At 57.5% G+C, this 17,139-nt stretch overlaps 1 protein-coding gene across 1 annotated transcript; it reads left to right on the forward strand.

Moving 5' to 3' along the window:
* Nucleotides 1-451: 451 nt before the first annotated feature.
* KBTBD11 (kelch repeat and BTB domain containing 11) lies at nt 452-2,383 on the forward strand. The gene has a single exon (XM_065899860.1). It carries the CDS (start codon nt 452-454, stop codon nt 2,381-2,383), a length of 1,932 nt encoding a protein of 643 aa, XP_065755932.1.
* Nucleotides 2,384-17,139: the final 14,756 nt, after the last annotated feature.

A 17,139-nucleotide genomic window follows, 5' to 3' on the forward strand; every position in this document is an offset into this window, starting at 1 on the left:
ACTCAGGAAGAAAGGGCAGGCCCGGTTCCTTAGGAGCACCTGACAGCTCAGTTCCGCAGAGCAGGAGCTACAGACAGAGCTGCGGCTGCGGCTGCGGCTGCGGCTGCAGGGCGGTCCTGTCTGTGGACTGATCATCACCACGCGGTGCGGAGACCGAGCCACAAAGACCCCTGCAGACGGCCGCCGGGCGGGAACCTTGCCAGGTTCACAAGTTCAGCCGGGAGCGCGCTCGAGTCGACACACCCCTTTCGCCGGAGAGGAGAGCGGGCGGGCGCGGGGGGAGCTGCGTGCGATTGAAAACCAGTGTGGACACAAGTGAAATCTGATCGCGCGCCAGCAGAAGCGTGTGAAGCCAGGAGCCCCGGAGGAGCCATCGACCTTGGGCAGCCCGAATCCGGGCGAAGTCATGCCGGGCTGCTGAGCGGGGACGGCGGCCGGGGCGAGCGCTCGCATGGAGAGCCCGGTGGCCCCCTGCGTCCTCTACCCGGGGGACGGAGCGTGCGGCCAGGCCGGGGGCCGGGGCGGCGCTCCCGAGGCTCCGGGAGAGGGCGGCCTGCAGCCGCCGGACGCGGCCGGGGGGGAGGGCGCTGCGTCCCCGGCGCAGACACCCTGCAGTCTCAGCGCGTCCCTGTGCTTCAGCTCCGGGGACGATTCCCCGCCCTCTTGTCGCCGCGGCCGGCGGGTGGTGCAGAGGCAGTGGGAAGTCGGCAGCGCGGACGCCGGGTCCCCGGAAGGGCGCGCGTCCCCTGAGGATCCCGTGTCCCCCGAGGAGCGCACGTCCCCAGAAGAGTCCGCGTCCCCGGAAGATCCCGCGTCCCCCGGGGAGTGCCCGCCGGCCGAGGAGCCCACGTCCCCGGAAGAGGCCGGGGACCCCGCGCCTGTGCCCCCCGGCGTCGGGCCGGAGCACGGGGAGCCCGACCTGCTCATCGAGGTGTCTGGCCGCCGGCTGCGGGCGCACAAGGCGGTGCTGGCGGCGCGCAGCGACTACTTCCGCGCGCGCGCGTCGCGGGACGTGCTGCGGGTGCAGGGCGTGGGCTGGGCGGCGCTGCGGCTGCTGCTGGCCTACGCGTACAGCGGGCGCATGGCGGGCGTGCGGCCCGACAACGTGGCCGACGTGGTGGCCGGCGCGCGCCGCCTACAGCTGCCCTGCGCCGCGCAGCGCGCCACTGAGGCCGTGGCGCCGCAGCTGAGCTTGGCCAACTGCTTCGAGGTGCTGAGCGCGGCCAAGCGGCAGCGGCTGGCCGAGCTGCGCGAGGCCGCCTACCGCTTCATGAGCGACCACTACCTAGAAGTGCTGCGCGAGCCCGCCGTCTTCGGGCGCCTGTCGGGCGCCGAGCGCGACCTGCTGCTGCGCCGCCGCCTGCGCGCCGGCCGCGCCCGTCTTCTGGCCGCCGCGCTCGGCCCGGCCGGGGAGCGCGCGGGCAGCCGGCCGCAGAGCCCGTCGGGGGACGCGGAGGGCCGAGGCGACGCCGCCGTCTACTGCTTCCACGAGGCGGCCGGCGAGTGGCGCGAGCTGACGCGGCTACCCGAGGGCGCGCCGGCTCGGGGCTGCGGGCTGTGCGTGCTCTACAACTACCTCTTCGTGGCTGGCGGCGTGGGGCCCCCGGGCCCCGACGGCCGCGCGCGGCCCTCGGACCGGGTCTTCTGCTACAACCCGGCCACCGACCGCTGGAGCACCGTGCGGCCGCTGCGCCAGGCGCGCTCGCAGCTGCAGCTGCTGGCCCTGGATGGCCACCTGTACGCCGTGGGCGGCGAGTGCCTGCTCAGCGTGGAGCGCTACGACCCGCGCGCTGACCGCTGGGCCGCCGTGGCCCCGCTGCCCCGGGGCGCCTTCGCCGTGGCGCACGAGGCCACCACCTGCAACGGCGAGATCTACGTGTCCGGGGGTTCGCTCTTCTACCGCCTGCTCAAGTACGACCCGCGGCGCGACGAGTGGCAGGAGTGTCCGTGCAGCAGCAGCCGCGAGCGCTCGGCCGACATGGTGGCCCTGGACGGCTTCATCTACCGCTTCGACCTGTGCGGGGGCCGCGGCGATGCACCGGGGGCCGGGCCTGCGGGGGGGGTCAGCGTGTTCCGCTACCACTGCCTAGCCAAGCAGTGGAGCCGCTGCGCCTCGCACCTGCGGCCCCCGGGCACGCCGTCGGGCCTACAGCCCTTCCGCTGCGCCGCGCTGGGTGGCACCATCTACTGCGTGAGCCGCGCAGGCACCTGGCGCTTCGTGCCGCCCCCGGACGGCGAGCCCGGCGCCGGCGACGCGGGCCCCGAAGGCAGCTTCGAGCTCCAGTCGCTCCGAGCCCCCGCGGACGCCCGGGGCCTGTTCTTCCCGTTCGTGCTCAACCTGCCGGAGGAGAAGCCAGACCGAGGCGAGGAGGGCGCCGCGTAGGGTGGGCCGGGTCACCCGGGCGTGTCCCTCGGCACCCCTGGGCCAGGGGACGCCCCGTGGGCCGAGGTCCCAACTGGGAACCTGGAAGGGGCGAGGGGAGTGGAGGCGGGAAGGGAGAGAGTCGGGGGTGGGCCCCGGCGGGCCCCGCCCAGCCCACGGGATCGTTTAAAGGCTTAGAAGGTAGAAGCTTGTCGCGGGGCCTTGAAGATCTTTTGCGGTGCTGTATTAAGGCCCGCTGCCTAGTCTGCATTCCTTTTGCTTTGCTTTGCTTTGCTTAATGGGGTCGATGGCAAGATGTAGGATGTGTGCAGATAGATAACCTTACAAATAAGATACAAAATACCTGAGAAAGAAAGAAACAGAATGAGAGATGAAGCCTCCGGGTGCAGTGGGTGAGGCCTGGAGTGTACCGGGATGTACTGTCCTCGGTATCACTCGCGGAGTGGCCGGGAGGCCAGACCTGAGTTGTGTGGGGTACCAGGTACCGTTGCTTCCTGCACCATGAGAGGGGACCTCGGGGCCACCTCCCAGAGCTGAGATCCTAAATTAGGCCAACGTGAACTATATTAGTGGAACGACTGAAAGAAGGTCATACTTTTTTCGGCTTGAGGTTTAAAATTATAACTGATAAGTAAAGCTTTTAAACCCTTTCTAACTTAGCTTAAAAGTTCCTGCCACATGTGCTTAACTTGCGGTTGGCTCCATTCCAAATGTAGTAAGTATTAAGGGTGAAATCTTTGATTCCCAATAAGATCTGTCCAGTGAGAACTGAAAGTATCTCCTCTGTCATCACAGGGGCCCAGATATGGTCAAAGGCCCACACACCTCAAGAGCAAAGTCCTTCTCCCCGCTTAACTGAGATGGGTTTAATATCTTCAAGTTAAGAGATATTAATAATTATGTTCAGCGATGTAGTAACGAGTTGCTCTGATTTGAATTCTAAATCTTCGGCGACTGAATGTTTTCCGAAGCGCATGTCATCAGTAGGAAAAGCTGACAGTGGCCGTGGTGCTTGTCTGCTTTAAAAGGAGCATTTGGTACCCACCAGGTATGCCCAGCCGCTTTGATATTTCATAGTGGGCTCAGAAAGAGTAGTATCCCCCCACCCCGCAAAAGCAGGTTAAAATCCTTTCTTTTTGAGAGTTCTAAAGAATAACATACAGGCACAGTTGAACCCCCACTACTTACAATGTTTTAAATATGAATTCTGTCATCCTGATGAGGGAAATTCATTTTTACAAGCATCAGTCTAAGAAGTTGTGGTGGAGTGACAGCATAGTAACGTAAGGGGAAATAACATATATGTATAACGTAGTTTAGCAAGTAAACTACACTTTTCTAATTGTGAATTCCAGAATACCATAGTAGAAGTAACATGAAATTCAGTACTTTGGTAGGGCACAAGGATGAAAAACAAATCCATTGATCTTTCCTCATTTGTTATAACATTTTACTTTCCAAGTGTGTACACACAGGGCTTACTGTTTATTAAAAGTTTAAGGATAAAGTGTATACGCTCATAAATAGGGGCCAAGTGATCTGCATTCTGAGTCCAATCCACTTTTTTTATTATTACAATAGGAAAAGTACACATTGAAAGGTATTGGCACATAAGTAGATGAAGTTATGTGTACCTTACTATGATTTACTTGTGGATCCAGTGATGGGGGGGTTACCTCTGTCTGTGCCAATCAGTGGGTATGTGGGACATAGGTTATGCTTTTTCAAGAGTCTGTGGTTATGTAAGTGATCAGTTAAACTGTTTAGGAATGATAGCTTGAATCATGCTTGCGCCAGAGCACGGGGTTTACCGTTTCAGCGGGTGCATCCTGGTGACGTGTGTGCCTGCCCGTCACTGCCCCTGACCTGAGACGATGCTCGGCAACTTGGTCCATCGTCTTAGGAAAGAAAAACAGGCTTCAGATTGCCTGACTTCTTTGGCCTTTTGGTAGGAGTAGACTGGAGACGTGGCAGGAGGAAAAGAATTGAAATCCAAAATAAATAATGTCCTTCTAAAGACATGAGCATTTCATATGATAGTACCTTTTTCTCTAGACTTTCATTATTTATGGTAAAACTTTTACATGAAATGGAACCAAGCTAATATTTTCATTCCTTCCGTATCAAACTCATGAGATATTATCACTGTGATTTTACTTGAGGAATCATTCCTATGATGTTTACCGTTTCAAAACATCAACGCTGAAAGTGGGCTTCCAAAGTAAACTCTCCCCGTAGAAGATGGGAGACCTGTTAGATGTCACGTGCACACAGCCACACGATAACATGCCCAGCTGGAGTGTTTGTATATTATTTCATCCTTTAATTGAACGAAGAAATGCCTGGACTAGACGTAGCATCACTTTCTGTGGGAGCTGGCCCCGGAGTCCCAGGGATTTGTCAGGATGAGATGCCCGAGGATGCCTAAGGATGGGTAGAGGATTTAGAACCTTGCAGACCACACTTCTACTAGTAATATCACTGAGAACAGATACCAGAGCACCTGGCATGCTGAGAGGACCAGTTTAATTTGCTTTTGGAGGCCAGTACCTGGGGTGTAGGGCCAGGAGGGTGGTGCACCGATTACACCAACGGAAAAGCCACCCCATGCAAGATCCTCGGTTTGGAGGACGGCTAGGGGAGGGGCAGTCCTGGCTGAGACTTCCCTCCAGGTCTGATGTTCCAAGGACGGATCATGTCACATTCAACGTGATGTGCCAAGTCTGTACGCAGCTCTATTTAGAGAAACAGTTGGTGCAAAAATATCCCTGCTCTTCGATCAGTTGAGTCAAACGAAGCTAGTGCATTTACGACATCCATCCGTAGTTCACATGAAATTAAGAAACCCAGGCACGCTGACATTCCCAGATATTTGAAAGAGCAGTGGCATTTTAAGGGGGAAGGCTATAATTTGGGAAAGCTCGATCTTTTGGTTAGCTCACAAGCAATGACTTTTGTATCGTTAATCAAGGTTCATTTGGGATCCAAAGGAACGGGGTTAAGACGTCTTCACTTCCTTTCTGCTTTTACCTTTGGTTCGGGGAACAGCCGCAGTGCCGGCGTGGCCTCTGGCAGCTTTACGGGACTGGATTTGGAACTCGGTGACTCGATTTCTGAATCTCTGGCAGCACCAATCTCCTTTCCTTGAAGACAATGGAAGTTCTTTTGCTACTTAGTTAAAACTCCTCCCTTTGTATCAGTTTTGCTACAAATCCTTAAAATGAATCACCTGCTCCATTCCTGTTCATTTCTGGTGTCCCTTCAGCAATTCTGCTAGCTGCTGTTTGATCTGTGGGTCTCTTGGGTAACTTCCTGTGAAAGATTTTGAAGTGAGATGCAATGTTTTTGAGGTCCTTTGTGTTTTCCTGAAGTTAAGATGGTTTCAGGACATGATCTGTTGTAACACCTTCCTGGGGCAATATGTAAACAGAAGCGCTCTCTTGTGTTCTGTTTTATTGTAGATGCTTTCCTAGCTTACAAAATGTTTTGTTTTGGTGTTTTTTAAAAATATATCAGTGTCCTTATTTTTCCCTTTCCTTTGCAATATCATTATTTATGGGAAGATAAGAAGAGCTAAAGGTGGGAATGTGTCATCTTCTGGTTGCGTCTGAACGTATGTCAGTGGCCACGTTCTCTACACTTTCCCCCCTTCCAGGAAGGCGCCTGGACCACAGGAGCTGGCGGGGCACTTCGTACCTGCTTGGTGAATTGGTTTGAGATGAATTGAAATAAAGGCCTAGATGTGTTCTCCTGCGAGATGAAAGCTCCTCTGAGGCTTTTGAAAGCTGTAAGCAGTGCTGCAGTGTGGCCGGGTATTAAAGGCAAACAGGTGTCTTGAAGACACAGTTCAGGCCGGCTGATGCTTTATGGATCAACGCTTCAGTTTCTAGGTCCTGGGTACCAATCGCGTAAAACCTTGTACGTCTGTCTGTTTATCCTGAGATGAAATAAACCACTGGGCGATGCCAGCGCTCCTGAAACCTGCGCAGCTGTTCTTGTGTCTTTTCTTAGGAGCGTAGCCCTGGGTGCGGGTCCTTGCCTGGGAATGTGCTCCCGGGGCTGGGAGATTCCGGCCAGACCTGCGAGGCCCAGGGCTGGAGTCCCCCGTCTGAATGTGGAGTCTGGGGACTCCGGAGGGTCCGTGCAGCTCCGGTTCTAAGCCAGGGGGTCTCTTCATACTCATCAGGTGCATATGAACCCCTTGGTCCCCCCTTTCCTCACCTGTCCCCTCGGCCAGCAGGCTGTGGGCCGCCCCCCGTCACTGCTTCCTGGAGAGGCTGTCCTCTACGACACGATGTTGGTTGTGGGCTAGGAGAGTTGGTGTGGACACAGGAGAAGCAGGAGCCAGGCTGGCGGGGGCGAGGTTATTACACTCACAGCCCGGAGAGGGGTCAGCGCACAGCTGGCTTCGTCGGGGACGCGGCGCAGGGGCGAGGGGACGGCTGTTCTTAGGGTTCCCGTGAACAGCTGGGCACAGCTGCTCTGAACGATCCCCAGGGCTGGCAGGGGCCCCTGCTCCGCCCGGGGTGCCAGGCAGGGGAGATGTTGGCTCGTGTGAGGCAGGGCTGGGGGGCGGCAGCGGCAGGATTGGCAGGGCTGGGGGGCGTGGATGAGAGACTGCCCCGTGCGCTTCGCCGTCTCTCAGGAATCCCGGGCCCTGGGAGGAGGGGCTCTCCCGGGTCAAAGCATCACACAACAGAGAAAATAAGAAACGAGGCCTAACCCAACTGTGGAGCCCACGGCCCAAGCCCCACAGAGGGTTGGGGGCCGATGAGTGCATCCGGTGAAGCTGGAAGCGCGTCCCTGGGTTCCGCCCCCGCTCTGTTTCCCGAAAAGCACCTCCTCCCTCTGGCGTCCAGAGGGGCACAGAATTGGGGCCTGAGGGGATGTCTCTTGCTCTCCTGCCCTACCCACCGAGTTCAGAATAAACGGAGACGTAGGCTCAGCGGTCGAGCAGACACTTAGCAGCACAGGAGGGGAGATAAAGTGGAATTTGGGTTGACTGACCAAGTGGCTGGTACACGCCACTGGAATCAGGCCACGGGGTCCGGGCCTGCAGGTCCACAGGAGTCGGTGGATTGTACACACTAAAAATTTTCCATCTACTGTGATGTTCTGACCTCTTAGGTCCCGCCTGGCTGCGGCGAGATGGCCCCCCTTCGCCGCCGCCAGCCAAGGGCCCAGCCAGGAGCCCGCCTGGGACCTATGCCGACAGCCCGGCCAGGCCGGGCTTCCTCCGCCTGCCCCGCCCCCGGGGAGGTGGCCCTCCTCTGCCCGAAACACCCGGGCCGGGTGCCCGGCGGCTCGGGGCAGCCCTGTCGCCCAAAGCCCGGCAAAATCACTAAAACCGGCCAATCGCACGCCTCTTATCTCTAGGGCCCTGTGAGTAGCACGGCATTTTTCATTCGGTGGCTTCTCCGTGCTGTCACTCAGTCAGCTTGGTAAACTAACGCCCGGCACAGACGGACGCCTGCTCCTTGCAGGGGGAGAGCCCAAAGAGACAGCCCAGTGCGAGGGGCAGGGCCTGCCCCAAATCCAGCACGCAGCTCCCCCTCCTGCCCTGGGGCGAGGTGGGTGCGGCGAGGTGCAGAGAGACATCAGGAGTACCCCCTGGAAATGTCCTCCGCGCGGGAAGAGGGGAGTGGGGGTGTCCTCCCCCGGCCTCTGGGGCGGCCGTTTCCTGTGCGTGAGAAGTGAGCCGTGTGCATTTCAGGGCCGGGGGGAGGAGCCTGTCTAGAGGTTGTCCACTGCACCCTGTTGACTTTCGAGCCGGAGTTTGGACGAGTGTGGCAGACGTGGGCTGTTGCACACAAGGTCTCCGGTGCTCTTTGCTCTGACCCTCTGCCGCGCACGGAAGCGTCAACAGCAGCCGCTTTGGGAGGGGCGTGCAGGGTCTGAGACAGACCAGGGCAGCAGAGGTGGGTCATGGCTTCAGCACCAGTACCGGGCAAGCAGTTCTGACGCACACGGTGGAGAGATAGCCTGAAGCCCTGGACAGAAGGCTTCTGTGACGGTGATTCAGGGCGAGGCTCTGATGGCCAGGAAAGCCAGAGGTCGTCTCCTCGATGTGCCTTGGAGTCTGCATCCCTCAACCCTGGAGGAGAGAGCACGCGTCCTTCTGCGCACCCCACTCTTGAGCCGCTCGGCAGCTGCGCCGATTCCATCACACCGACACTCCTTACTCAGCCTCCTGGAACGGAAAGTGTGTAAAAACGCGGTGCACGCCCACTTGTTTGCACTGAACACGAGGATGGACTCCTGTGTTGCTGTTAACTTGTAGGGATTCTTTGAAAATTTACTTTTCCCTCTTGAAAACGTTTATTTTTTCATGGCAGGGGATGCTGCCAGGAAGCGTTTTTCTTCAATAGCGTTTTCCTCTGCAGAAATAGAGTTAAAGCTGAACGTACCCGTGGCTTCATGTTTTTCTCCTGCTGAGTCTTGGGATTTTGATAATCAGTTAAAATGATTTTTCTTGGCCTTTGGCATCTCTTCAATTAGATGTAACGGCACAAGACACACAGGCGTCGCAGACAGATGACGAATCTTCTAAGGAACGTTGGGGCAGACGAAGGATGTGGTGAGAATTCACAGAAGTCTAATATTCCCGCCCAGGGAGAGAGAAGGATGTTTTCTAACCTCTTCAGACAAATTCAATTAAATCTATTTTTATGAAGATTTCCTTGTGCACAGTTCTTTGGAGGTCATAAACAAAGCACCACGTTGAAGACTTCCATTCGGGCTGGTAGGTGGTGTCCCTACCCCATGTCACTAACTGCAGAGGGGCCTGGGCACTGCAGTCAGGTGGATGCCCCGTAACTGCCTGACTGATTTCCTGCACCTTAGAAGACGCCCCCAGACATTTCAGCAAAGGAGATCAAGCATTTGAATGCACCCAGCCTCATCCCAAAGAATTCATGCTGTAAACACGATATTGGGGTGTCTCAGAGGGTGGGTACCAACCACTGACAACTGGTCATCAGTGATGTGAACTCGGGATTTCCCTGGTGGTCCAGTGGTAAAGAATCTGCCTTCCAATGCGGGGGATGCAGGTTCGATCCCTGGCTGGGGAACTAAGATCCCATGTGCCGCAGGGCAGCTAAGCCCGTGCGCCACAACTACTGAGCCCACACCTCAACTAGAGAGCCCGCGTGCTGCCACTACAGAGCCCATGCGCTCTAGAGCCTGCACGCCACAACTAGAGAGAAGCCCACGTATCGCCACGAAAGATCCCGCGTGCCACAACCAAGACCCAAAGCAGCCAAAAATAAATAATAAATAAATCTTTTTTAGAGTGATGTGAATGCCACAGAGCTTCCCCTGGGGCTGGTTGTAACTCAGCAGGGAAACCACTGCTGTGGGGTCGCTCGCAATCCGTTTGGACTGCGGTTCTGTCTCTTGCTAGGTTGTAGGACAGACCACTGGGCTCAGTAATGTCGCATTTCCGTATTTGTGAGATACGATTCTAACAGGTCGGGTGTGTGCGCTTGTCTGTCACGGTGTCCAGCGGGATCAGTGCTTCTCAAGCTCGGAGTCCAGGAGAATCACTTAGGGAACTGCTTAAAAATAGGAATTCCTAGGTCCCAACAGGAGGGAGTCCCATTGAACATGTCTGAGGCGGAGCCAGGGACCTGCGTTTTTAACAAACACCACTGTGGGTCGTGGAGCTCCTTGTCTGCTGACATAACTGCTTTCTCACCCTTGCCCAGCACCTGTCCTGGCGGACGCCACCTGGTGGTGTTAAATTCAGATTGCCCCAAAGAGATGGTGTTTGTCACAAACCACACGCGGGATAAAGAAGGCACAGAGGAACCCCACTTACAGCAGGGGTGTCCCGGACAGCCCCCGAGAACTGCGGTGTCAGCCCAGTCACACTGGGCGGAGACACCTGCTCCACCTGAGGACTGCAGTGGCCCTTCGTGGCAGGTGTGGTGCGCTTCTGGCCGACTGAGTAGTCCCTTACACCCCTGCCCACACGCCACGGTGTCCCCGTCATCAGCATCCCCATCAGGTGGGACATTTGCTACAATCGCCGGACCTACAATGACATGCCATACTCACCCTAAGTCCCTGGTTCACACTGGGGTTCACTCTTGGAGTTGGACGTTCTGTGGGTTTGGACAAACGGATAATGATGGGTGTCCGCCATGACAGTGGCATGCAGAGTCGTTTCACTGCCCTGAGAACCCTCTGTGCGCCACCCCTTCATCCCTCCTTTCCTCAACCCCTGGCAACCACTCGTCTTTCACTCTCTCCACAGTTTTGCCCTTTCCAGGATGTCGTAGAGTTGGAATCACACAGTCTGTAGCCTTTTCAGATTGGCTTCTTTCACTCAGGTATATGCATTGAAGGCTCCTTCATGCCTTTTCATGGCTTGAAGGCTCAATTCTTTTTAGCCCTAAGTAAATACTCAATTGTCTGGATGTATCACTGTTAGTTTATCCATCACCTACAGAAGGACACCTTGGTTGCTTCCAAGTTTTGGCGATTATGGATAACGTGTGCAGGGTTTTGTGTGGAACCGACAGGGTTTTAAATCCATGGGGAGGACGCGGCACGAATCTCACCCTCTGGCCTTTGTCATCTCCCTGGGGATGACCATTTCTGGGGTGGCTCTGTCGCTCTCCCACACAGACCCCCTGGTGGCTTGCTAACACACCTCGGTGGACCCCAGACTCCAGCCCTGGCCCACAGGGCCCCACGATCAGCTTCTGCCAACTCCTGCACGCCATCCCTACTGTTCCCCCACCTTTGTGCTTTTCCAGGCACTCGGGCTGTCTTGCTGGTCCTCACCTGAGCCATGCTTGTGCCTGTGCCACAGTGTTTGCTGTTGTCCCCTCTGCCAGGGCCCTCTGTCCCCACGCCTCTGGCCCCCCATGTCCACCTGTCTCTCTCAGTCCTGCCCTGGAGACAGCCTTCCGACACCACCCTCCAACCCAGCCACTGTCTGTCCACTCAGCATGCTTTGGTTTCCTTGATGGCTCTTGTTAATATCTAGTTAGGTCGTGTCTTTTTTTAATTTTATTTTATTTTGCGGTACGCGGGCCTCTCACTGTTGTGGCCTCTCCCGTTGTGGAGCACAGGCTCTGGACGCGCAGGCCCAGTGGCTATGGCTCACGGGCCCAGCCGCTCCGCGGCATGTGGGATCTTCCCGGACCGGGGCACAAACCCGCGTCCCCTGCATCGGCAGGCGGACCCTCAACCACTGCACCACCAGGGAAGCCCATGTCTTTTTTTATTATCCATTATGTCGTGTCCTTATTGTTAACGTCCAGTGTGTCATGTCTTTATTATTACTATCCTGTTTTATCAGGCCTTTGGTATCATTATTTTTTAATTAATTAATTCATTAATTAATTTTTGGCTGCATTGGGTCTTTGTTGCCGCACACGGGCTTTCTCTAGTTGCGGCGAGCGGGGGCTGCTCTTCGCAGTGGTGCGTGGGCTTCTCGTTGCGGTGGCCTCTCTTGTTGCACAACACGGGCTCTAGGCATGCGGGCTTCAGTAGTTGTGGCACACGGGCTCAGTAGTTGTGGCTCATGGGCTCTAGAGCGCAGGCCCAGTAGTTGTGGTGCACGGGCTTAGTTGCTCTGCGGCATTGTGGGATCTTCCCGGACCAGGGCTCGAATCCGTGTCCCCTGCATTGGCAGGCACATTCTTAACCACTGAGCCACCAGGGACGCCCAGGCCTTTATTATTGTTATCCAATTAGATCACGTCTTTATTGTTAATATCTATTGTGTCACGTCTTTCTTATTATCCATTTATATCAGGTCTTTCTTATTGTTATCCACTTATGTCTTTATTATTATCCATGTAGATCACGTCTCTGTTGTTACTATCCAGTTAGAGCAGGTCTTTTTCTGTTTGCTGTGGTCTGTGGTCCCCAAGCTCTATGAAGACATGGGTGGGCCTGGTCGTTTGACCCCTGCGTCCCCAGAATCTCGGTCAGCTGCTGGGATGGCGGGCACTTGGCTGGCACCTGTGAGCCGTGGGCACCACAGATGAGCGCAAGATGATCTGCAGGGCAGCGTGTCCCATCCAGGAGCCCCACCGCCAGGCCCGGGATCTTGGAGAGGCGCTTATGTGGAGGAAGCAGAGCGCCCGGCTGCTGCCCCGATGGAGGTGAAAACCCTGTGGCTCCAGAAGTGACTGGCACCAACCTGGCCATTTTATGTTTCCCTATGAAAATCCAGGGTCCAAGCAGCCTTTAGAAGGCGCGTGAGCAGGTAGGGCCATTAGCTCAGTGAGCAGGCCCCCGATTTTTCTGTAGGAGAATCCACCAAACCCAAACTCAAACACATGCTCACGTTTCACTCTCCCCTCTCTCTCCTCCCCGGCCGTCCTCCAGCTCCACTGTCACGGGCCTGTGTCCACAGTGTCCCAGCCCAAAGCTCCCGCGTCTCTGGCCCCGATCCTTCCAAAGCCACTGTCTCACTCACCACACCCGAGTCTCATCAGGACGTCTTGGGAGCCACTGTGCCTCCCTCCAGATCAAGGCTTGGGTGTGACTGTGAGTTTCCTGACCTTTGAAGCCCGTCAAAGACAAACACAGCTGGACTTCAGTTGAAGCAGTGACAACAGGCTCTGTTCAGTCCCCACCCACGGCGGGAAGAGCCGAGGGCCCCTGGGGTGCACGCAGGGCTGATGGCGCCCCAGCAGAAGGCTGCAGGAGCGGGGATGGGAGAGAGGGGACCAGCAGGCGCTGCTGACACCCAGCCCTGTTCCGCAGCCGGCCGCGTGTCTGTAGCTGACAGTTGCCAAGTTGGGGCCGCACCCTCCCCCGGGCCTGGGAGGCCAGCCCGTCCTTCCTGAAGGCTCCGTCTCGAGGGCGTGGTGCTCGGGCCCCTGAGAAGGATGCTGCCGAGCTGTGGAAGGGTTCATGGGCATCTCAGAGGGACAAAGGAAGGACCCACCCTGTCACCCCTTTTTAGTAAACGCTCTGAAAGGCCAGGGCTACGGCCGGGTGTGGGTGGGACAGATGGTGAATTCCCCCGGCGACCCTGAGCTTTTGGGGCAGGTGTTTCCATGGGGTCTGGTCCCCCCAGGACACAGCCTCGGGCCAGCGGCCCTGCTGGAGTTTGGTCGAGGGTCCTGGTATCACAGCTCGGATGGAGTGGTTGATGTGCAGAGCCCAGAGTCCTCAGGCAGACAGAGTAAACCCAGCTGGGGGAGATACTCAGGCACTAGTGAGATTCAAATCCAAACCCACTCCTTTTTCTGCAGATTTGACGTTAATCCTTCTAATGCGCTCTGAAAACATTTTCTTCTGCTCCCCTGGCATAATTCGGAAACCCTCTAAAACTTGAGCAGTAATGGTACAATTGGGCTTGCACATACAATCTAAGGAAAAATTTAATATATCAGAAACATCCATCATGCCCATGGCTGTGGTTTCAGTATTGTGTAACCCTTTAGGTATACTTCACATGCCGAGTCAGGCAACAGGCCCCCAGAATAATCTACGAGTAACCTGATATCAAGGCTGTTAGGTCACAAAGGCTGTTTTCCTTTGACAGCGCCCTGGGACACGGGGGGTCGAGGCTTAGCCCCCCATAGCCAGCGCAAGAGCTGCCCAGCAGCTGTTGGCGTTTAGAGAGTGTTTACTCTTCAGATGCGATTTTGTGATTCAAGCGGTAACTTATAGAAGGATGTGGGCACATCTACTGCTCTAGAATCAGCTTTGCTTTGGGTCTGAAACGGGCCCAGGATGGCGACCCGGGATGAGCGGGGAGGGCAGCCGGGTCCCCGGATGCAGTACGACGGCGGTGACTCCTCAAGCCTGGGCTATGGCTCCCATCAGGGTGCAGCGTCCTGGAAAGTCCTCTAAGGCAGGTCACAAACGATTCTAGCAAATAACCAGACCTTTGGGGCAGCTGGCTCAGGACGAGCCCCAAACCTCAGCTCTCCCGCTGCGTGAACATTGCCGGGGCGATTTCCGGGTTTTCTTTGCCCACTTTTTCTGCTGTTCAGCCTCCCGTTACCTTTTCCTTGGAAAGACTCTGTAACCGACACCCTGATTTCCCAGGCGGAGTTTTGCACGGCAGGCGCTTTCCTGCCTTCCGTCCTGCTCTGTAAACACCCAGGGACAGGAAAACAGCAGAGGAGTATCCACGGCCTTCCTTTGTGTGTGTGTGTGTGAAAGCGACTGTGGGAATCGGCCGCTCCGGGCAGACAAAGGCTCTTTCTCTCCGCCGGCCTCCGGTCTGAATCTCCTACTGTTTTATGGGTTCCAGTGGGACGGCATCCAGGAGCAAATGAGGAACCTCGCAGGGGCCTCTGCTGCTGAGAAAGGTGACCGCAGTGGAGAAAAGAGCCGAGGCATCTGTTAATTCCTCACAGTTTTCCTTAGCAGTTAAAGGGCTTTCTGTGATGGGCTTGCTGTGTTCTTTTCAGGTCAAGGTCTGAGGATGTATATCTGGGTCAGGGAAGTCATCCTCTAACCCTTGGCCCCAAGGAATGGATGGTCTGCCCCATCTGGTTACTGATCATTGATTTGGCACAATTCAAATGCATTAAACCCAAACAGAGATTCGTGTTCTAGGGAGGGGCGATAATACACAACCATAAGTAGGAGTTGTTATCTCAACAGTGGTGGAATTCCCGTTGTGCTGGAGCCACAGACAGAACGAGACGCAGCCGGGGGCTGGGGGGGCGGAGTGGCCAGCTGTGAGGACCCCAGCTGTGAGCAGGCCTAGCGCAGCTGTGTCTACGCTGCCGGCACGACTGGGGGTCCTGAGCATCAGGGAAGGCTTCCTGGAGAACATGGTACCCAGCCAGGTGGAGGATGGACCCCGGGACACTGCACTCTGGGGGGGCTGAGCCTGACAGGTGAGGGATGGCACGTGGCCGAGCAGGGCTGGCCGTGGGCTCGCTGTGGTTCTGGGGAGCGTGTCAGAGGCCAGGGAAGAGGCAGGAGGACCAGGTGTGGCTGGTCAGTGCCTCCCGGGGGCCCGGTGAGGCTTCGGGAGCTGGTGGGGTCAGAGGAGAAGGATGGGGTGAGGGCCCTCGACACCCGCACGAAGCCGAGGCCGGGAGGACTGCGTGTCAGGGCTCACGGGGCCTGGACCAACCCGCCTCTCACCTGCTCGCTGTTGTGGGTGGGGCACGTGCGTCCTCGGGGTGTTGCTGACACGAGGGCGCGGCCACCACAGATGGGAGTGAGCGAGGCCCACGCCCAGGGCTGTGACCACAGAGAGTCCAGGACTGCTGGGCTTCTGTCCCCTCAGGAGCAGGGACGCAGAGGAGGAAGGGTCCCCTGTGCCCCCGGGAGATGAGAGAGGAGTGAGCTCCATCTTCCAGAAAAAAAAGCCAGCTTTCCATGGCCTTGAGGTGAGGGGAGACAGTGTTAGGGACCAGAGACCCTCGGGCCCTGACTGCTTCCCGACCCCCTCCTCCGTTTCCCCGTGAACCCTGGGCTCAGAGGAGGCAGAGGCTGGGAGATGGCATCCCGGAGACCTAGGCAGGTGACCCCGGCCTGGCCAGGAGCCCAGGGCCCTCTCTCTGTTCAGCCGCCACCCGCAGATCACAGAAATGCTAACTCGGTGACCTGCTCGGGGTCACCCCTTCCTGTCTCCTCCTGCTCCTCGCCCACAGCTACCCCCACACCACCCTCCACCTTCGCTGGAGCTCCTGCACCCACGCGCCTGCGCCCACGCCCCTGCGCCGACGCCCCTGAGTCCACGCCCCTGCGTCCACGCCCCTGCGCCGACGCCCCTGAGTCCACTCCCCTGCGTCCACGTCCCTGCACCCACGCGCCTGCGTCCACGCCCCTACACCCACGCCCCTGCACGCACGCACCTGCACCCACGCCCCTGCGTCCACACTGGTTCCCCATTTCCCTCCGGCCTCTGCAGGCACCTCCTCCGTCAGCACAGCCCCCGCCTTCTCACGCACTCCCCACCTCCCCCCTCTCTCCTGTCACCTCTCTGTCTGCCACCAACAGGCTGACTGTTCTAGCAAACACTGCCTACCAGAACCGATGTTGAATTCATTATTTGAGACATCGAGAGGGGGCTGACTTTCTCCTCCTCTCTGCCCTGTTCTAGGTCTTCATTTATAAAGGTGACTGGGTGATGGCAGGGAGAAGTCGGTCTCATGTTACAGTCCCCTGGAAAGAGGGCACAGCTGGCCACGCCGGGCACGTGGGGGGATGGCCAGGGGGTCAGGGGACAGAGGACAGGACAGAGGGAAGACTGAGGGCACGGCCTTTACTGGGGTTTCCAGAGGAAAGGCAGGCGGGGCGGGGGGAACACGTACGATTGGCTCCTTTTAGTGATTTTGCCGGGCTTTGGGCGACAGGGCTGCCCCGAGCCGCCGGGCACCCGGCCCGGGTGTTTCGGGCAGAGGAGGGCCACCTCCCCGGGGGCGGGGCAGGCGGAGGAGGCCCGGCCTGGCCGGGCTGTCGGCATAGGTCCCAGGCGGGCTCCTGGCTGGGCCCTTGGCTGACGGGGGGGTTGTCTCTGCCCAGCCAGGCGGGACTTACGATGTCAGAGCATCACAGTAGACAGAAAATGAAAGCCAGGATGGTGCACTGTCTCTGAGACAAAGTTCGCTCCTCTAGCTGTGACTCCCTGGCTGCCACCTCTGACCCCCACCCCGACTGCTTCATCCTCCTTAGCCCAGACCTGCGACGTCTCTGGGGGCCTCCACCCTCCTGCTCGTCGTGTGGGGGGGTGGTGCCTGCTCGGGATGTCACTTTTTCCAACCCCACCCCCCAGCCGCCTGGTGTGTTTCAGCCCCGGATCTCTTTCTGTCCTT

The sequence above is a fragment of the Phocoena phocoena genome, chromosome 21 (assembly GCF_963924675.1).
Source record: "Phocoena phocoena chromosome 21, mPhoPho1.1, whole genome shotgun sequence".
In the NCBI taxonomy this organism is placed as follows: domain Eukaryota; kingdom Metazoa; phylum Chordata; class Mammalia; order Artiodactyla; family Phocoenidae; genus Phocoena; species Phocoena phocoena.

What these genes read in the sequence shown, in the direction of transcription:
- KBTBD11 (XM_065899860.1), top strand. Translation starts at nt 452, where the DNA reads ATGGAGAGCCCGGTGGCCCCCTGCGTCCTCTACCCGGGGGACGGAGCG.